The sequence below is a fragment of the Magallana gigas genome, chromosome 4 (assembly GCF_963853765.1).
Source record: "Magallana gigas chromosome 4, xbMagGiga1.1, whole genome shotgun sequence".
In the NCBI taxonomy this organism is placed as follows: Eukaryota; Metazoa; Mollusca; class Bivalvia; order Ostreida; family Ostreidae; genus Magallana; species Magallana gigas.
In genome coordinates this window covers 19,457,344-19,478,405 of record NC_088856.1, presented here as the reverse complement: position 1 = coordinate 19,478,405, position 21,062 = coordinate 19,457,344, and the positions used below count along the sequence as shown (strand labels likewise).

At 34.4% G+C, this 21,062-nt stretch overlaps 4 protein-coding genes across 4 annotated transcripts; 2 read left to right on the top strand and 2 right to left on the bottom strand.

Moving 5' to 3' along the window:
- Positions 1-81: 81 nt before the first annotated feature.
- On the top strand, positions 82-5,396 carry LOC105328542 (non-structural maintenance of chromosomes element 3 homolog). The gene is made up of 7 exons (XM_011429468.4): positions 82-232; positions 2,148-2,304; positions 3,065-3,144; positions 3,582-3,795; positions 4,152-4,194; positions 4,398-4,575; positions 4,901-5,396. Exons 1-7 carry the CDS (start codon positions 212-214, stop codon positions 4,988-4,990), a joined length of 783 nt encoding a protein of 260 aa, XP_011427770.3. The 5' UTR covers positions 82-211; the 3' UTR covers positions 4,991-5,396.
- Positions 5,397-6,940: 1,544 nt separating this feature from the next.
- On the top strand, positions 6,941-11,178 carry LOC109619841 (uncharacterized). Its single transcript, XM_066081586.1, has one exon. The coding sequence runs from the start codon at positions 10,108-10,110 to the stop codon at positions 10,648-10,650; it is 543 nt and encodes a 180-aa protein (XP_065937658.1). The 5' UTR covers positions 6,941-10,107; the 3' UTR covers positions 10,651-11,178.
- A 150-nt stretch (positions 11,179-11,328) lies between these two features.
- On the bottom strand, positions 11,329-13,079 carry LOC105328543 (mitochondrial potassium channel). The gene is made up of 2 exons (XM_011429469.4): positions 12,825-13,079; positions 11,329-12,278 (listed from the first exon to the last, which is right to left on the bottom strand). Exons 1-2 carry the CDS (start codon positions 13,029-13,031, stop codon positions 11,448-11,450), a joined length of 1,038 nt encoding a protein of 345 aa, XP_011427771.3. The 5' UTR covers positions 13,032-13,079; the 3' UTR covers positions 11,329-11,447.
- Positions 13,080-13,788: 709 nt separating this feature from the next.
- LOC105328544 (rab GDP dissociation inhibitor beta) lies at positions 13,789-20,958 on the bottom strand. The gene is made up of 11 exons (XM_011429470.4): positions 20,802-20,958; positions 19,872-19,979; positions 19,477-19,573; positions 19,116-19,250; positions 18,448-18,646; positions 17,943-18,074; positions 17,381-17,549; positions 17,134-17,236; positions 16,818-16,962; positions 15,415-15,469; positions 13,789-15,090 (listed from the first exon to the last, which is right to left on the bottom strand). Exons 1-11 carry the CDS (start codon positions 20,844-20,846, stop codon positions 14,950-14,952), a joined length of 1,329 nt encoding a protein of 442 aa, XP_011427772.3. The 5' UTR covers positions 20,847-20,958; the 3' UTR covers positions 13,789-14,949.
- Between the last annotated feature and the right edge of the window lie 104 nt (positions 20,959-21,062).

Below are 21,062 nucleotides of genomic sequence, written 5' to 3'. Positions count from 1 at the left end.
TTAATCTCAATTTTTAGATATATAATGCAAAAAATATATATGGAAAAATATTCTTAAAATAATGAGTTATTCACAATTTAGACCCCGTTAAGCTTGGAAATGAAGTGAATTCAGCTGTTCCATTTTTAAATGATCGGGATCGAGTAACTTGATTTTGCTTCCCGCGGGTCTTGAAACTGAAAGTAACAGCAAGTATCAACCATCATTTACCATGCCTAGAACAAATAAGCAGGTAACTTTATCCTCAACCTATGTAAAAAGTTAATTTCTATTGTAATGATCAGAGACATAAATAACATAAATCTCTGATATGATGAAAGAATAATCATTGTTCGCAGTTTCAAGTGAAAAATCGATATGAAACTTTACCAGTTTTCTGTGACTGTCACTCTAACCCCCGCTTTCTCCCCCGCACGTCACAATAAAAAATCGGGGGTTAGAGTCAGAGGAATCTCAGATTAGGGAGTAGCTTGTTCCACAGGAGTTGACAATTTTACTTCTATAGCTGTGCTAGTTCTCGACTGTTTCTTATTTCAAAGACCATTGACAGAGTTTGATGTGTAAGCTCACAAGGCAATGGATATGGGACCATCTTATGCCCCTCATGTGGTTGAAAAGTCATAAAATTCAGTCTGACACACTGTCCGATTGAGTTATAGGCTATTTTTGCCAAATCTGTAAAAATTATATGTTGTATGTGCTATATATAATATGTAAACGGTGTGACCGTTGGACCGAGCGCAGATTTAACACAGTGCAGTTTGATTTTTGGATAATAAAATCTATTTAAATCGCACCAAGTAGGATCCGCCAGCATGGTTGCCTACTCAAATCATTCGTCAAAGTTAAACTAAACGTCGCGTGCTCAGTCTACATTATGACGTCATATTTCAGACGTAAAACGTTCAAGTTTTGTCTTCGGAAATAAGCGAAGAGAGTTACGTGATTCCGAATTTTTTTAAATTTCCTCTTTCATTGTTCATCAATTTAATTCATATGAATGCCAATGTAATAAAATTGAATACTTTATTCAGAATCTAAAAGACCAGTTTCTTGACGTTAATGTAATTATTTTCCATCTGATAATTTGATAAGACATACATAGAACAAGTCGTGTTTCTTGATTGAAGCACTTTTGAAACTTATCTGGTTTCCTTTTTAATTTCTTTTAATTTAAATTACCTTCTATTGAAACACTGGAACTTATTTAATCAAGTTTAGGGGCAATAAACATCGATAAGTACCAGTCAATCAATGATCGAACTAACTTTTTAAAAACAAAATGGCTGCCAATATGGCGGCGCCCAGGGCTGGAAGAAATTTTTTTTGGCCTTAGTACCCCTGATTCAATTTTCATTTTTTACTGATTTTCTTATATATATGTGTAACCATTAATCCTCGCTTCGCGAGGCGGGGTTTGCCCGCCTCTCGCTGCGCTCAGTAATATATCCCCTGATTTTCCTCCACAAAAGAATTTAGCCACCACAATAACATTTACTGTTAAAGTTAAAAATTAAACCCTTCTCCGAGCCATGAAGGCCAAAAGGCGGCTTCTTATCCCCGGTTTCCATGGTGCTATGCGGATGAAAGTCATTGACTCCCTCTGAATGGGACACCAGTCCATTGCAGGTTAATCCCAGTGTAAGTTAGTACCCAGTTTCAGCTGGGTGGACTTACAAATGAAGACAAAGTACCTTGTCTAAGTGCATGCACAACCCACTAGTGACCACAGCTAGATTTGAACCAGCAGGCCTAAGCCTATGACCGCTGAGCCATGTGCTCCATTAACCATATGCCAAGGTAATGCATTTCCCCCATAACAATACATTTCTTTAGAGGATGCTCTTGTTGGAATTAAAGCAGTTTTTCTTATCAATCTGATTAAATCCAGATCCTCGATGCTCCTGTTTATATGACGTGACGCCTCCTAGCAACATATCATATAAACAGGAGCAATGAGGATCTGATTTAATAAGATTGTTTTTCTTAACCATAAGTAATTTAGTTATGATTGTCCCTGTAGACTGATTGACCTCATGCACCATTTCATGGTTTGAGTAAATAAACTGAATTGAATTGTAGACAGTAGCCTCCCTAGTAATTAATTGGATTGCAGTTATTTATTTGTATGTTAATTTGTATTTTAGCCTGATAATGACAGAATACCAAGTTCTCAGGTGTCTGCTACACAAGCAGAGAAAGCTCACTCGAGTATGGACCGCGGAGAACAGGAAAAGAAGCTGCATGACCTCGTCCAGTTCCTGTTGATAATGGACCAAAAGAAGCTACCTATCAAAAAACTTGGTAGGAATATGAAACTCCTACAATTAATTTCATGGATGGAGAAAGCCATATTTCGCTGTTTGATGTTTTGAGTTACAGTTTTACTTATTTTTCCCCATGTTAAAGCAGGGATGTATTAGTATGTATGTCTTTACTTTCTTGGTAAAGTAAAGATTAATTTAAAGAATATCTTAATTTATAAGTTAACCCTTTCTCAATAGCTGTGTTACTGTTTTTTTGCAGTAGCAAATTGCTGTAGATTGGCAAAGTTTTATTTGGTAAATAACTACTAACAATAACTGTAGATTCCTTATTTTACGCAAGAACTAAATTCCACGATTCAACAATTTTGCATCAAATCACTAGTATTAGATATAAGATTGTGAAATGCCAATTATTATAATTTCATTTAGTTTACGTATGTTTGAAAAAAAAAAAGCAAATTAAAAAAATTGCGAGATGTGCTTCTCATGATTTTATGCCAATAAAAATTCCTCGCTCTTAATTAGGAATCCACAGTATATGATGTAGCAGTAAATGAAACAATAGCTTTATAAAACTGTAAATATACCCTGCAAAGAGCAGTGCAGCAGATATTGTGAATGGTTTTTATAAGAGAGAAAACATTTGTGACTGGATAGGGGTCATATTGGATCATTATAGCTAATGTTTGAACATCAATAAGCCAATGGAATCTCGGTGACCATAAAACTGAGTAAGAATTATTTTTAATCATAAGGAATATGTTGATGTTTATAGATTGTAAAATGGTTTTGTACAGATATAAATAAGCAGGTATTAAAGGAACACAGTAAAGCTCTCCCTGTGATGATGAAACTAGCCGAAGAAAAGCTTAGAAAGGTGAATACATGTGAATGAATTGAGTCTTTTCTTGCTTACATTTATTCAGTAATTTATAGATAATAATATGTACATACATCATCTATTAAGGAAAGTTTTCAATTAATGAAAACTTTCTTTTCTTGTAATTTCATGTGCCAACAACTTCTTGGGGTTATGTTTTCATAACCTAAAGGTTATTCATACATGAACAAGTTAATTATCAGCAATTTATAAGAAATATTGATTGCAAATAAATATATGTTACTGGATTTTTGCTGGGAGAAAAATCACCTAGAGTAAGGGTATCTACAGTACATGTGCAGGAACTCTTGGGAGTATTTTTGCCACGTTTAAAAAGAGTTCATTTTACTAACTCAGATCTTAATATAAAGATTTTACCAATCCAGAGGTTAATTTTATCTTTAAAAAATGTTATTTTCCCTGGCATTCTTCAGATCTTTGGGATAGAGTTGGTGAGTTTAGAGGACAAACAGAAAGGTACATATATCCTGGTCAATACGTTAGACACCGACGTAGATGAGCAGCTGGAGAGTGACCCCAACTTGACCTTGACCCCCGTCGATTGGTCGGACGAAAATCACGCCAAGACTGGACTCCTGATGGTCGTACTCAGTGCTATATTTATGAATGGAGAAGTTATGGTAGATTGTAAGTACTTGTTTAAAACTCATTGTTATCAAGTTAACAAATGTGCAATTGTCAGTCAATACTGGCTTACTAGGTCTCTTTAGCTTAGTGCTTACACAGTACCCTGGAAACCCTGGGTTCCAGACCCATACAGCTGAGACGACTTTTCATCCCCATTTGTTGCCTTCATGATTAATATATTGAAACTCTTTGAAACTAGTGAAAACTTGCATTTTACTAACATGAGTTTCATTGTGTGATATGTTTTTTGTATGAAAAATAAAATTAAGAAAGGTGTTGTTTTGAAAATGTTGAAAAAGGTATGTAGTATAAAAGAACATTTGAATGATTACCAGAATGTCTACTTTTTATTTTAGCTCAACTTTATCACATGCTGAGAAAACTTAAAGTTGATCAAGAGTAAGTAATTACTTTCAATTATTGTTTTTTGATAATTTATGCATTTATCTTTATATTAAATAGATGTAATACTCAAAACAGTGTTGATTTCTTTATTTGATTCAAACCTTTTAGAATAAAAATTCTAAAATATCTAGTCAGTTTTTAATTAAGAATTTTTTCTTTCAGTAATTGTACATGTTCTGGTGTTGTATTTTTTGCAGTGTGACTCATCCTGTCTTTGGTGATGTCAAAAAGCAGCTGACTGTTGAGTTTGTGAGACAAGGGTACCTCGAGTACACTCGTCAGCCAAACACCGACCCCCCGGTCTTTGAGTTCAGATGGGGGTTCAGAGCTAAGAAGGAAATCACAAAAAGGAACTGTCTGGACTTTGTCAGTCAGGTGAGATGCATCAATCATTTCATAATCATTTCATAACAAAATCAGAATGATGTAACTGCAGAATCCACAGGTCCATCTGTTTTGACATTGTGGATTGTTTTGACACCTAACTTTGAACGTCCTTAGGGTGATGAGTCTACAGGGCTAGAAAATGTCTGCAAATTACATGTATCAATGGTCTAATACCTGCAAGATTGAGTTTGAAGGCTGTTCAGAAATGGAAGCTTTTTAACTTTCAGAAAATGTTTACAAAAATAACTAAAAGTTCTTGAAAAGCGGAAACATTTTAGAAGTAGCATCATTATTTAGTCTATTTTTGTTGTAGTTGTATGAAAAAAATCCAGAAGAGTGGGTGTCTCAATACCAAGTTGTAGTAGAAGAGGAGGGAGAGGAGGAAGGGTCTTCAGCATCTTGAGAGCATTCCCAGCATGCTTTGCTGCTCCCATCATGCCATATTACTACTAGCATGCTCTTGATTACTCAGCGACTTCAAGGGACCAATTATTGTACATATGGGAATATCTGTGATGGTATTTGAACTTTGAAGTGCCAAGAAACCGTGACTAATCGCATGGATGATGTACATTTTAGTGATCAAGTATACAAGTTCTTATAGAGACATTTTTTTTATCAGAAATATCTTTGTTGAAAAGTCTGTAAAGATAAGAGAACATGTACATGTTCTTCGCAGAGATTTTTCTATGCACGTCCATGTATGCTTCAAGAGCTGTATGTAACTTTTTTCATCTAGTCCTTTGTAAATTATAACTTGTATAATTTGTTTGAAAGATAAATTAATTTAATACATTTTTAACTTGAAATTCTGTTATTGTGTCTTTTTATTGCTAGTTCAATATGCAAGTTTAATTTCATACATACATGTAAATGTTTATTTCAACCTGTTAAAATACCAGTAACAGACATTAGAATGTGACGTGTTGACCCCTATTATTTCAATTGACTTCAGGATTTGAAGGTTTTTGCCTGCATATTTTTTTTTAACCATGTGGCAAATTTCAACCAGACTTCTTTGTCACAAATCAAACTTAAGAAACATGAGCAAAGAGAATTCATTGAAAGGTCCAAATCCTTTTCAAAGAAGAGAAAATAAAAAAACTAAAGCCTAAAAATTTTCTTCAGAAATGCCAATATTTACCGTACAACAAAGCTTAAAGTTTAATTTACCGAAAGATTGGTTAGTACAGTAGTAGTCAAAACCCAAATACTGATAAAGGCCATGTCTGATCAGGAACACAATTTAATATTTTTAGTAGTTTTCAATTCTCCAGGTATAATATTCCTTTATATTATTATCAATCTAATTAAAATTAAATCTTTAATCCACTCCTAATGGATCACTACACACAAAACCTCTTTAATAGGTCAAATCAGGGACGTATATACAATTAATTTATCATAGGTACTAGAACACATGTTCTATGTTTTGGTTTTATATATTTAAACCTGTAGCCATTGGCTACTATTTATAGCATATAACCTGTAGAACAGGTATTCAAGTTAAGCACGATTTTCACTCATTCGAAGGCTTTTCTTTGCCGCATTTGCACGTACATGTAATATGTCTCGACCAGTTAATGCCGATGATATAGTGATTGAGAAAGAGAATGAACAGAGTGAATCTGCGCCTGACCTGACCGACGTAGTAAATTTATTTACTACTGTTATAAAAAACCAGTTTGAAGAGTTAACAGAAAAACTACAAACGGAGCAGTCTCAGAATTCCGAGTATTTGCAGAAGAAGGTGAAAGAAAATATCGGGAATAAGCTGAAATCGGAGGGTAACAAGATCCAGTTCGAGTTTAATGAAGGGCTTAAAGAGAAGGTCCTTAAATTGGAGAAAATTGTGAAATCGAAAGGTGATCACAAATCATTGTTGTTAATCAGCGAGATAATTCACGACATCGATACCCGTAATAAGCATATCAGAATCGCCGACTCGTCACCAGCAGGCTGGAAAACGGTGAATGAATACAAGGCCAGTGATATTACAGATGATTCAGAGGATGAAAAGAAGATCCGTAGTGCGGAAAACCGCGCCCTCAGGAGTGTCAAGCAGTTCCGTCTTAAATACAGGCCGCGCCCATATCAAAGTGTCCCGAACAGAGGCTATGTGTCCGCCGCTGCTGGATCCGCCGCTCAATTGGCCGCTCAAACTCCTGCTCTTGTTAGCGCTTCTCAGCCTTTTCTCGCCTACCCCAAGCAGGCGTATTTTCGTGGGAGACAGAGAACCCCACAGCCAACCGACGTTTGCTTCGGATGCTTTAAGTATGGCCATTGGAAGAACAAGTGTCCCGCTGGAAACAACTTCCAGACAACAGAGCTCTAGTGGAAGATAAGTATTTTGATATCAATTGTGAAAGTGATTCTGAAATTCTTCAGCACATTGATTATTTTGATGTAATTGATAACGAAAAATCATTTATGTACACAAAGGGTATAAAGAAAAGCTTATTTAGACATATATCATTTTGGGAGAGTATGAATACTTATGACTCAATTTTGAAAATAATAAAATCGGGCTATGATATTCCGTTTACTGCCAATCCACCTTCTATGTGCATGAATAACAACAAGTCTGCATTACGAAATGATTCCTTTGTATCTGATGCTATTCAACAGTTATTTTTGTCTGAATGTATTGTAGAAGTTCCCTTCCAGCCGTTCTTTGTCAGTCCTTTAAGCGTGGCCGAAAACAAAAATAAAAAACGTTTAATTTTGGATTTGAGCACTCTGAATACTTACATTAAAAAAGAACGCATTAAATTTGAAGACTGGAAAATAGCTTTAGAATACTTCAGACAAGATTGTTTTTGTATCAAGTTCGATTTACGTTCAGGTTACCATCACATTGATATTTCTACTAAGTCCCAGACTTATTTAGGTTTTTCATGGAAGGACAAGTTTTACTGTTTTACGGTTTTACCATTTGGACTTAGTACAGCGCCGTATGTATTTACTAAATGCTTGCGCCCTATTGTTAAATACTTTAGAGAAAACTGTATAGACATCGTTTTGTACTTAGATGATGGTTTAGTGTTGTCAAATACAAAAAATCAGTGTGAGAATGTTTCAAAATTTATTCAAGATACGTTGGACAAGGCTGGTTTTCTGGTTAATATCGAGAAGTCTGTTTTTCAACCAGTTCAGCAGTTAGAATGGTTGGGTTTAGTTTGGAATTCGATCGACTTTACATTGTGTATTCCAGAAAGGCGTATTGATGACTTAAAGTCTTCATTAGAGTGTTTGTTAAAATTAATGCCTAAAGTTACGGCGAGACAACTTGCTAAGGTGACAGGTAAAATTATTTCGCTCTCTCCCGTCTTCGGGAATGTTTGTAGAATTATGACACGCTATTGTTATATGAAAATAGTGTCAAGGTCGTCTTGGGATAGTGTTCTCAATTCAGAAAAAATGGAACACATATTGAAAGAGTTGAACTTTTGGCTTTTGAATATTTTTGTATCTAACAAAAAGAAACTATGTAGTGTTTTTGAGAAAGATATTGTTGTTTATTCTGATGCAAGTAATGTAGCAGCAGGGTCTTATACTATTGATGTAAATCAAGAGGTTTTTCATTTAATGTGGAAAGAGCATGAGGCTAAGAAAAGTTCTACGTGGCGTGAATTAAGAGCCATTGAACAAACTGTGAAATGTTTTCAAGACAGATTTGCATCAAAGACTATTAAGTGGTTCACAGATAATCAAGCATGTGTAAAAATAGTGCAATGTGGGAGTATGAAATTGGAATTACAAGAGTTAGCCATGAATATTTTCTCTGCTTGTATTCAGAAAGGTATTAATATTGATATTCAATGGATTCCAAGACAAGAAAATATCAAAGCTGATTATATAAGCAATATCATAGACTATGAAGATTGGGGTGTGACAAAGGAATTTTTCCGATTCATGGATGAATTGTGGGGTCCACATACAATAGATCGCCTTGCAAATTCCTATAATAAAAAGTTGGAAAGATTTAATTCCTTGTTTTGGAATCCAGGTTCAGAAAATGTCGATTGTTTTTGTCAGAATTGGAGTGATGAAAATAACTGGCTTGTGCCACCTGTTATTCTGATAATTAAGACTATCAAATATCTTGTGAGCTGTAAGGCCAAGGGTACTCTTATTGTTCCAAAGTGGAGTTCTTCTCCTTTTTGGACTTTTATTTTTGGGAAAAATCTAAGCTATCGTGGTTACGTACAAGAAGTAATCGAATTTAAAAACCCCCAAAATATTTTTCAACAAGGATTGAACAAACACTCTATATTTGGATCTAACAATTTTTGTACTCCCGTGTTGGCCGTAAGATTAGATGCTGGTAAATGTTGATGTATTGTTGCTGAAATAAAAAAGTTGATGTTTTTGAACATATAATATCTTTTTACTTTGTTTTACATTCAAGTCTTGATACATACATTTTGACGATTAATTGATCGGGGTGAATGATACTTTATATAGTAAATAAAAAATTTTGGAGTTAAGTCCTGGTACATAGCATGGTGTAGCCAGTTGAAATGAGCAAGTCCTGGTACATAGCATGGTGTAGCCAGTGGAGTTGAGTAAGTCCTGGTACATACATGTAGCATGGTGTAGCCAGTGGAGTTGAGTAAGTCCTGGTACATAGCATGGTGTAGCCAGTTGAAATGAGCAAGTCCTGGTACATAGCATGGTGTAGCCAGTTGAAATGAGCAAGTCCTGGTACATAGCATGGTGTAGCCAGTTGTAATGAGCAAGTCCTGGTACATAGCATGGTGTAGCCAGTGGAATTGAGTAAGTCCTGGTACATAGCATGGTGTAGCCAGTGGACATGAGTAAGTCCTGGTACACAGCGTGGTGTAACCAGTGGATATGACTTTGGTATATAGCTAATGCATGATATTAAGTGTATATGATACTTATTTATATGTTTTAAAAAGGTATAAAACAACGTTATCACGAATGTGATAAATACATGGCTTGATATTTTCATAAAATCTGCATCGTTATTCTGTCATATTGATTGGTGTTTTTTGTTTACGTTTTTCAGACATTTTTTCTGTGGGGAGATGGAAGGAAGTCCTCTCCAGAAATGATAACGAGGATCAGCGCATATCAGCTCTGAAAAACGCAATCCCAGAGTATTGTTTAAAATCCAAAGCGAAAAACACATGTAAAAAATACAAATATGCTTTTAACGCTTTTTGCAAGTGGTGTTCTTCCTTTATACCCCAGATTAGCCCTTTACCAGCTTCAGAGACAAACGTCGCTATATACATTATTCACTTGTCGACTAAATTCCATTCTGTAGCTAAAATTCAAGAAGCGGTATATTCTATAAGTTGGGCTCATTCTCTAGGAGACTTTAAAAATCCATGCGATTCCACTCTTGTCAATTCAGTGAAAGAAGGAGCTATAAGATCAGTCAGCCATACCGTAAAGAAAAAAGAGCCCATTTCACCGGAAGTGTTATCAAAATTAGTGAAAAAATTTGGAAAAGAATCGGATTCCTTACAAGATATACGATTGTGCTGCATGTGTTTAATAGCATATGCTGGATTTTTGCGTTTTTCCGAACTGATAAATTTGAAAAGATCTAACATATGTATTTTTGATTCTCATGTTTCGTTGTTTATAGAAAGAAGCAAGACCGATGTATACAAAGAAGGAAGCACTGTGGTTATTTCAAGAACTCCAAATGATACATGTCCTGTAGCTATGTTAGAGAGATATTTACGGAAAGCAAATATTATGCCTTCCTCTGAGGAATTTATTTTCAGGTCCTTACTTTACTGTAAGAAATCCAAGTCTTACAAACTTAGAAATGGTAATAAACCATTATCGTATACTCGAGCAAGAGAAATATTGCTCGACGCACTAAAGTCTTTAGGTTTAGAATCCGGTAATTTTGGTTTGCATAGTCTTAGATCGGGGGGTGCTACAGCTGCTGCTAGCAACGGCATTACTGATAGACTGTTTAAGAAACATGGTAGATGGAAATCCGAGAAAGCCAAAGATGGCTATGTTCAGGAAAATTTATTAGAAAAGTTATCGGTTTCGAAAAAATTAGGTATTTAATAAGATAACATTGTTTTTGCCACTTTTCACATTATTGTGTTCTTTCTTTATTGTCGAAAATGCAGCAAAATAAGCGCTTCCTTCACTAATCATGTGTTTTGTTATTATTGTAAATAATTTATGTTCGGTTGAGTGGAACGAATAAGAACATAAATTAATTTATCATAGGTACTAGAACACATGTTCTATGTTTTGGTTTTATATATTTAAACCTGTAGCCATTGGCTACTATTTATAGCATATAACCTGTAGAACAGGTATTCAAGTTAAGCACGATTTTCACTCATTCGAAGGCTTTTCTTTGCCGCATTTGCACAATCCCCACCCACCCACCCACTTATTTAGTGACATTTAAAAATCAAGCACTGTGCACTATGTAAAATGTTTTATTTCAGAAAGAAGTTTGAAGAATCTTTATATGTATTTGTACGTGTAAATAAATGCAGCAAAATAAGCGCTTCCTTCACTAATCATGTGTTTTGTTATTATTGTAAATAATTTATGTTCGGTTGAGTGGAACGAATAAGAACATAACTGTCAGTATATACGTCCCTGGTCAAATTCACTGACCTTTAGTTCACGCATATTTGTCTGTAGTGATCTATTAAGAGCGAATCAAAGATGTAAGTCTAATAAGATTGTATTATTATTATTACTGATAGGTAAAAAAAGAAGGGAAAAGCTGTTTCCTAGAATATTTAATATTCTTTTTAATTTGCACACAAGACAGACATACTATAATATGATTTTAGCATGTAATTAACATAATAATTAACTTAGTACTCTATTCAGAGTTGTTAGTCACCTTTGAACAGTTTCATTACAATAGGAATGGCTATACCTACAACACCTAATACAGTTGTCACTGTATAACCTATTGTTAAAGTTCTCTGAATGTTACTCTCTGTTTCACAAAGTAAGTCTTTAACTTCAGGTCCTATATAAACAACATTGTCAGAATTTGACTTTGCTCCATGTATAGCAACAACTTTCTTCATCTCTTTTATTTCCTTCAGTAAACTTTCCTGATCTGTGCGAATTACTTGCAGAGCTTCGGCTATATTTTCTGTTGCCATTGCTTTAGCAGTGCTCTGAAGGTCCTTGAGATTTTCAGGGTTCCTCTGTGCCCCGGTGATGTCACTGAAAAATTTTCTGATCTCCTTCTGCTGGTCCTGAACAATAGATATTAACTGATTGGTCATTTTCTTGTAATCCTCAGAATTTCCAGTCGCAGACAGCACAATGTCCCTGAATTCTTTGTTTTTGTGTCTGTTGTATATGAAGTTGGCTAGCAAACCTAGACCCACTGCAGCAATGGACCAACACAGATAGTACAACTTGAAATTTTCTGTCCGTAGTCTTTCTTTCTCGTGGCTTTCACTGACCTTGGAATTGTAATAATCGAATGCTAATTTTTCCTCTTCCTCCATCATTTCTAGGTAGGGTTTAATATCATTTTTTCGTTTGATTATTTCATTTTCCTGTATGGCTAACTCTACATAACGATCTGTTCCTCTCTCAGTTTTCATAATTTCTCTCACAATACTCTCCATTTCTTTCTGGATGTCCAAATATTCTTTCACATGCTCCCTTCGTTTCTTTTGAAGGTCCATGCATTTTTGTCGAGCCTGGAAATAAACATATATGATATGTACACATAAAAATGTACCCTGTTCTGCAGCCGTGCACATCATCGTCAAGAAATAGAGGAGTGGTATGTGAGCTTGCTCACTTTTTCTTTCATTAAACATTACTTCTAAATGAAGGTAGTTTTATGGTATTGTATATATTATGCAGATGAGTCATGTTGATCTTGGTAAAGGTAAATATTACCTACTGGTCTTCCATGACATCATTGTTAAAAACCATATTTTTACAGTATATATTGAACCTAATTTTATTTAATTTAGGGGGGGGGGGTCAATGCATGCACTTCACTTTAAGGTATAATATTTGCCATGATATATCACAGGGGCTAGTCATGATTTAAATTTGACAACCCCTATATACAAAATAATAAAGTGGTGAAACAGTCAAGAAATTGTATCAAACCCCAATGAATAAATATAGGAAACTGTCATCTGTCTACAATGAAAAAGTGGGTAGACTGACAGAGGTTAAAATGGATTTTATTATTTTTAAATTTTTAATTTTCAGGGATTTAAAGTACTTACTTTGATGGCATCTTCTTGTGCATGCCGTACTTCTGACAGTCCAAATTTGTCTTCATACCACTGGATGATGCTGTCTATCTTCCCAAACGTAGCTGTATCCGCCAACTTATCCACTGCCTGATAACCTGTATTCAGGTTTCGTACGCATATATGTTTTGAAAACCTTTTTATTTGGGCATGATGCTGATGCAACCGGCGGCATAACATCCTGCCAGAATTTCCTACTTGAAATTGAAAGTAGATATTTGTGTATTCCGATCCCGATCAAAAAAGTACATATATTTTTAGAAATCTTCCAAAAATAGCCTAATATGCCCCCATCCATAGTGAGATGTGTTACGTGTACATGATTGTCATTATTTCTTATACACATTTTGTGAAGATTTTTATTCAAAGATCTAAATATATATGTGTATACCCGGTATTAAAAATGTTTTTTTGGTTAGAATTATCACTATTTTTGGCATGTTTTATTTTATTAATTAATATTCATTTCATTAATATTCATTATTAAGCATTCACTAAATGCAAACTTTAAAGCTGCCATGGCGATATTCTTGAATATTTACAATCAGACCAAGAAGTTGTAAGCAGGAATGTGAATAATGAAGTGAAATTATGAATGTCACATATCCTATGACCTGATTTTCACCATGCAATTTTGAGAATAATTGGGATTAAATAAATGCACAAAACTTAAAGCATAATTAATGATCACTTACCCACTGTGGAAATAGTGCAAGGTAACCAAACAAATGTATTAGCTATAGAAACTTATAAAGGATATCAATTCTATGCTTCAATTTCACATTTCTACTTTGATTCCAGCAATACACTAAAGGCATGACTACCAATAAAGCTGAAGCCATTTTTATATGTAACGGCAAGATGATTTAGGTGCAAACATAGCTTAAATTTATTTGTTTCTCATACCATACTCCTGAAGAAAAACAAACCCTCAACAGACGATTATACAAATGTAGTTTTATTTCATACTGAATAACCTCATCTCAGTACAGAAAAGTCATGAAAAATCTTCAATACAATGACTAGGAGACATTAACAACCATAACATTGCTTTCTAATTTTATTTTTTAACAAAATGTTTTTATAATTTTTTCATAGCTACTCACTTCTCTATACTTATAATTTAAACTTTTGAAGATTTTTTTCACACAGATATAAATACTCAGTTAAATGTCTTTCAGTACAATGTATGAAATGTGTTACATATACAGCAATACAAACATACTGACATTTTTAAAATATTACATGTGTGTATTACACGATTCCATGGTATATTTTTGTCCCTAAAAACATGAGAGCGTGTTTCCTTAGCTGATAAATTGGACAAGTGCAATAAGCAAGAATACTGGACGTAATGGCAAATATTAATCTCTAAGAAGTGAAAAAAGAGCAGCAAGACTGGAGCAAGTCTTACACAGAATAGCTCACAACACAGACTTTCTTCTTCTGGTGAGTGGGTTGATGTAGCATTCAAAGTTTATAAGAATATTGCATAAACATGTACTGTACCGGGTACATAAATGCGTACAGTTCTTGTCATCAATTGATTACGATGAAACACTTCAAGTTTATCACTACAGTATATTCTCAGTCATTAAAATTACATTCAATGCACATGGTCAAATATTTAGATTAAAAAAGCCATTAAAGAAAATACAAATCAACTGCTTTCTACTAAATTACCTTCCTGCCTGATTTTTGTTTCATTTCTACCTTTCTTTACACAATGTCAAAAATCAATTTGAATTAAGCAAGCAACGTAAAAGTTATTCTTGATGATGAAGCTCAACTATCAATCATTATAACTACATTGCACCATAAATCCACCATAATATCTAAGATAATACATTTTTTTAAACTCTTGGCATGGCCTCTGACACAAGCAAATACATGTTTTCTTCACACATTTTGGAATGATACTTTTGTGTTGTTTTTTTTTTATCCTGCTGGGTGCTCGTTTAGTTCTACTGTAGGCAAATATCAATGCGCTTGTCTGTAATAATTTACCAAAGAAAACAAGAAAAATAGTACACTGCCACATGTTCATTCATAACGAACACATACACCAGTTTGGCACAGTGCCAAATTAATAGAAGCACTAATTGTTTTCCTCTTCCTCAGGAATCTTGATCTTGGAGAAGTCAAATTCTTCACCAGTTGCCCTCTTGTAAGTTTCCAGCACATCAATACAGGTTGTCTCGAAATGGGATGTGGCATCGTAGGATTTCGTGATGAAAATCTGATAAAAACAGTCAAAATGATGATTGAGAGTCATTTACAGTAAAACTTATCTAACCTGGCCAGCTGCTGGACTAATTTGATCGAAATGGCAGGTTTCTTAACAGGGGTGGACAGTCTATCAACTATGCAGTGATGCTTTGTCAATTATTCATTTAAAATAAACCCATATTGTTCTTACAATGAGCCATTTATTTCACTATTTCAAACTTGGAAGAAAGAATATCCAAGCACATGTACTTGTATATAACCAGTACATGTACTACTTTGAAAATCATACTGAGAGAGATAGAGAGAAAGATAGAAGGGAGAATGAAATATTTACCTGGGAATCTTTTCCATCATCTGTTGGCTCTAAAATGTCACTGACTGACACAAACCTAAAAAGAACAAATTCTTTTCATTAACAATGTGTTATTTCTATTTTTCCTATGGCATATGTATTTTGCATGTACACTTGTTAAATGTCATATTCATCTAAAGGGTTGAAAATTACAAAAATACATGTACCAGTAGATCAAGGGGTCATCACTTTGAATCTCTCTCCTGTTACCAATAGCAAGATTTAACATTCAAACACTGATACTGCATATACATGTAAATTAATTTAAAGCAATCTACCGTATTTTTCGGAAATTAGGTTGATACTTTTTTTCCCAAACACGTGGACCTCGCCCTATTCATCGCTTCGCCCAATTTATGTTTTTTTTTTTGGTTGGAAAATTTGATGTGAAATTTTGCAAAAATTTATGCAACCTTCCAATAAAATCATGAGTGTTTACTATAATACTGCTTGAATTTCTGTGTAAAAATCGTATGGATTTTAATCAATATACTGTAGTAATTTATCATTTAAACAAAATTAAATGTAAATAGATTTATTTCTTCTTACATTTCTTACTTAGATCACTGACTGAATCATCTTTCGATCACTATCATATGCTATCATGCATTTTGATCGTGTGCTTACGATAAACAGGAAATCGATTTCGCACGGTAAAAGTAAAATGAGAACCGTACAAAGGGTATTTACGGGGAAAAAATATCGTCGGGTAGAAATAAAAAAAACAATTTGTTTTATAGTAGAAAACATGAACAAGATTTTTCTGTATATTCAACATAAAACTTTCGATGAAATTTTAGCCAGGTGTCTCTGAAATCAGTCTGGGTAGTGCTTACTTTGTTTATAAACAGTTGAACTCTCGGCACGTGCTACTCATGCCCGCAGGCTTCAATAAGATCAGAGGTTGACTCGTGTGTATATACACAGTAAAAAGTCACACAGAGACACGGGGTGGCATGTGCTACCGTAGACATGCCTCCAGGCTAGGTTACTATCCCCCGGTTAACACCAGTTTGTACACATGGCAGGGAAGTAATAAAAATCGATCTTAAATTAAAACCGGCCGTACTGAATTAATTGGTTTGAAAATTTTGAAGCAATTTCAGACATTTTCTTACGATGTTCTCAAGAAATAGATTTTATTTCCCATTTGTTTAAAACTGTGAAATAAGATTAAAGGCTACCATATGATAACGTTATTGGTTTAAACCATTCATTCATTAGAACTAGCGGTAATTTTTCGACCAATTCTTCGAAGTCGACCTATTTATACTTTTTTAAATTTTTTTGCTACAAACGGCCTCCTTCGCCCAATAAACCGTATCGACCTAATTTTCGAAAAATACGGTATTTAAATCTGTCCGTCATTTTTAGACCACACCTACTTTTGTTCAATTGGTCCCAGCAGTTCCAGGCCAGGCTGTAGCTCCGCCTCTGGATTGGCTGTTTCTACAGTGGTGCTGACAATGGCCAGCCAGAAACCCTTGGCTGCCACCATATGGTCATGTGAAATCACACTGATGTAAATGTCTAAATTCATACAAAAAAAGATTTAAAGATTGGCTTAACACTGAAAAACAAAGCAATTTTTTGGAGAGAGCAAATCGAGATAGTGAGCAATATTATTGATTCACAGAAAATGCAATATTATGCATGTTTAATAAGGGCACATAACCAATATTAGGCAAAGCATTAACTTACCCCAGTGCCTGTTGACCTGGTGCTGAGGGATGATGATCTGAGCGGATTTCATGTCATTAGTGTTGGGGACAGGGTGTTTAAGAATGCAGATAGCCCTAACCACCTACAACAGAGGAAATAAATGATCCCCAATTACAGAGAAAACTCTCTTTAATAAGATACACATTTTGACAGTTTTTACTTTTTTTTTTGTTAGAAAATCATAATCATGAAAGAAAACTGTTCTTTATAGTGTGATGTAACATACCTTTCCAGCATGTTTGCATTTATCCTTTGAATAAGATGGATCACAGATGACCTTTTTGCACTTGGCAGTCTCTCCCTGTGCCATCACTCCTACAACTTTACCGTCTTCATAAACAACTGTGGCATCAGGGCGGTCCAACATGTAGGTCCCTCCGTATATTGCACTCAACCTTTGTAGAGGAAACAAATTGTTTTTAAATGTGTTTCAAAGAGAACCCAGATATTTGCAAAGAATATAATCAACTTATTTTAGACAGCATCCTAAAATCATAAATTAGTCATCAGTAGCAGCTATTGCATTTGTATAAGTGTATCCAGTTGTTTAAAGACAATAAATGAATGTCTGAAGAAGCTTCATGTTTTGGGGAGATCGAAACCCCACCAAAAATTGTCAACGTTTTCAAAAACAGCAGAATCAAAATGATAAAACCCAAGTTACTATCGTTAGGTGATGGAATTTTGCACCAAATGTTAGAGTATATCATACAGTAGTTACAAAATGATTTCTATTAACAGTGAATCCAGTTCATCACCAAGATTTGGTGTTCAAGTGATATAGTTACCTAGCAAAGCCCTGAGGAAGTTCTCCTAGTCCATAAAGAGGGTACAGGAAAGGGGATTTTCCATATCTCTGTATAGAATCCTGGTACAGCTTTACCCTCAGGATGAACTCTAGACAGGGTTGTTTCAGGTACCTACAAAGTTCAGACAATCATCATTATTGTGTCTAATCTGGATCTCTACACTGCATGTTGTTTCTAAATTATTTAATATATTTTTTTATTTTGACATGCTACACATATATTATGCCATTTAATATCAAAATAACATTAGTCCACTTATACCTCTTAATAAAATTTCAATCAATGAAATACAAGGAATGACCTTTGATATCACTGTGCTTAATATTGAACAGTACTTTTCGTTATCAATAATTATACTGCAGAAGGCACTTTAAGTTTTTAAGTCTTCTTGTGCCAAATATATTTGTTGTAACTTGTAAACAAATATATAAGTTCAATCCAACTGAATTTGTATTAAAAAATACTTGAAGCTCTGAAGACTTACTCATCATTAAGATGAAGAGCCAAAGCATGCCCTGTTACATCAATTGTATTCTTATCCACACCAAATTTACTATACAGGTCTTCTGCAGTGTTCTGTTTAGGATCAATTCCATGCCAGGTTTTAGGGTCCTCCAAGTTAAACTCCATGATGAAGATCATCAGTTTTCTGAATCGTCTCTTTTCAAAAATGCCCATAAGACCTGAAAATGGAATGATATCAAAATAGATCTTTAAACAAAACCAAAACTCTTTATTCTCATCATTGGCAAAATACAAAAGTCAATATGGAAAACTTGAAATATGCATTTTTTCACATACAGTAAAACACAGTTACAGTAAACACCCTTATAATGAATTGAGGGCTACAGTGAAGTGATTTTCATTTCCTGTGACTTTATTACATGTTGTAAGTTTTACGGATAAAAAGAATTACGCTTACAATGAAGTAAAATTGTCCCTCCCTGGGACTTTGTTATAAAGGTGTTTTACTGTATCAGGGCCATTATTGTTTTAAAATAAATATGGGGATACAGCTTCGAAACAGTCTCTAGGTATTCAACTAATATTTAATAAACAATAGCCCTGGCACACCTCAGTGAAGTGGAAACTGAAATCCACATAATCCTTATGTACATGGATAAACTGAACTACATTGAATTGATAACATACTTGTAGTAAGAGCCTCCTTTTCATCGGCAGGCATTTTGTAGACCTTTCCTCCCTTACACACATAGCTTCCCTCCAGACACTTGAACTCCAGGTAACGAGTCACACCTGTGTATATCAGCAGCTTCACCAACTGACCTGGAAATGATGGTGAGAGAGGATCAAAACAAGGAAGTCACAACAAAATATCACTTGTGCACTTTATTAGCAAATGCATTCCTCTTGATATTTCGAACAAAATTTAATGAATGCTAGAAAACAAGTTCCTTCTCACAGAATATAGTTGTGTTAAAGATTGAAAAATTTTTATGAACATTTTTGAAATGCAATATAGGAAGTTTACATATATCAATATTTAATTTACCATTGGCCATTAGGAACTTAGGAATTAAATCAACATTCCAGTCTCTTCCTCTCCCAAACATGTCCTCTGGCATTTTCATTCCATACATGGAGAAAAACTACAATATAGTCATGGTGCACATATAAAATGGGTTCCATGTAGAAAGCATTGTTTGTTGAGGGCTATCTGCATTCTGAAAATCAACTCTTTTTTTTATTTCAAAAGTACTATTGATGACTTTTACACTTTCACAAACTCATTTTAAAAACCCTTTCATCGATCTTCATTATGTGTGAGGTTATCAATTAAGAAGTACCTGGCATACATGTGAAAGAGGTCAAAGGCAACTGTACAATATCTTTATAACCTAGAATACAATAAATTGCTGTCATAAAACAATTAAGGAATACACTTACATCTTCCAGTGGGGTGATAGAGGCAATGTCTCCTCCATAATACTTGTTCCTGTCAATGTGCAAGACTTTCTTTCCACTCACTGACATCATTCCACTCAAGATACATTCCTGTAAATAGCAATATATTCTAGAAATTAAATGCCACCCAGTACACATTCTTTATATTAAATACTTAGTGTATGCACATTATTTTTCTAGTTATTATTTCTGTCAATAAATGAGAAGATATATAAGAAATGTTATGCTTTTTTAAGATTGAAGAAAAGTTAGTATTGTTAAATTATATAATTGCATCTTCAGAAGCAATATTTGTACAATTTTGAAACTAATAACAATGAAAGATAAGGCAGGGTGAAAAAATCAATTTGACCCACAAGGAATCTTTAAAAAATCTCAATAAACTTCCTTTCAAGAAACCTGATATAAAGAACCGATATATGGCAGTCTAATGAGTCTATAGATACTGGCTGAATGAACTGACTTGTATAATAGAACTGTTTATTATTAATTTTGCGAAGGTCTGTCACTCAGCTCTCCATGGCAGTTACTGGTTACAAGGCCACGGTAGTAATGAGATAGTGGAGTTCATGCTGATGTTGACATCCGGACTATCACAGGTACCAGTATAGTGAAAATTAATGACTGATCAATTGATAAAGGGGCGTTTTGACATCTTTGACGCAGACATGAGACCCCCCCTTCTATGTCAAAACAAATACAAAACCAGGAATGATATTTATTAACATGACAAACAACTTCCGCATCGGTAACGATTACTGGATAACACTTACGGAAAATATTAACTGTAAACGGTTGACCTGTCTCGATTATTTTTTTAATAAGAATTCATCAGAAATGAAATTTATTTAAGATACTTGTCATTAAATCCTTATTATCATGAGAAGCAATGTTTGTATATATAAACTTTACCTTGAGTCCTGTCCCAAGAACGATCACATCATATTCTTCATCCATGGTAACTTAGTGAGCTGGCAAACAACTTGAGAGGTGGTGTGGTCCTACAGCCGGTGGATAATGTAATGGTCGAAACGCGGAGGAATATCAGCATATTACAGGCAACTTTTAACCAATAATCCTGACTAAATCTATAAAATCATAAGTGAAACGTATTTAGTTTTATAAAAGAATTATGTTTGAATACAATAAATAATTCCTTTTTATTTAAACGAT

Bases quoted from the DNA above. Each gene is read 5' to 3' on its own strand.
- LOC109619841 (XM_066081586.1), top strand. From the start codon at position 10,108: ATGTGTTTAATAGCATATGCTGGATTTTTGCGTTTTTCCGAACTGATA.
- LOC105328544 (XM_011429470.4), bottom strand. From the start codon at position 20,846: ATGGATGAAGAATATGATGTGATCGTTCTTGGGACAGGACTCAAG. The intron at 18,075-18,447 runs GTAAGTCTTCAG...TGAACTTTGTAG, and splicing joins GCTCTTCATCTTAATGATGA to GTACCTGAAACAACCCTGTC. The intron at 17,550-17,942 runs GTAACTATATCA...TCCTCTACAAAG, and splicing joins CTTCCTCAGGGCTTTGCTAG to GTTGAGTGCAATATACGGAG.
- LOC105328543 (XM_011429469.4), bottom strand. From the start codon at position 13,031: ATGTTATGCCGCCGGTTGCATCAGCATCATGCCCAAATAAAAAGGTTT. The intron at 12,279-12,824 runs GTAAGTACTTTA...GTTTATTTCCAG, and splicing joins CACAAGAAGATGCCATCAAA to GCTCGACAAAAATGCATGGA.
- LOC105328542 (XM_011429468.4), top strand. From the start codon at position 212: ATGCCTAGAACAAATAAGCAG. The intron at 2,305-3,064 runs GTAGGAATATGA...GGTTTTGTACAG, and splicing joins GCTACCTATCAAAAAACTTG to ATATAAATAAGCAGGTATTA. The intron at 4,576-4,900 runs GTGAGATGCATC...TTTTTGTTGTAG, and splicing joins GTCTGGACTTTGTCAGTCAG to TTGTATGAAAAAAATCCAGA.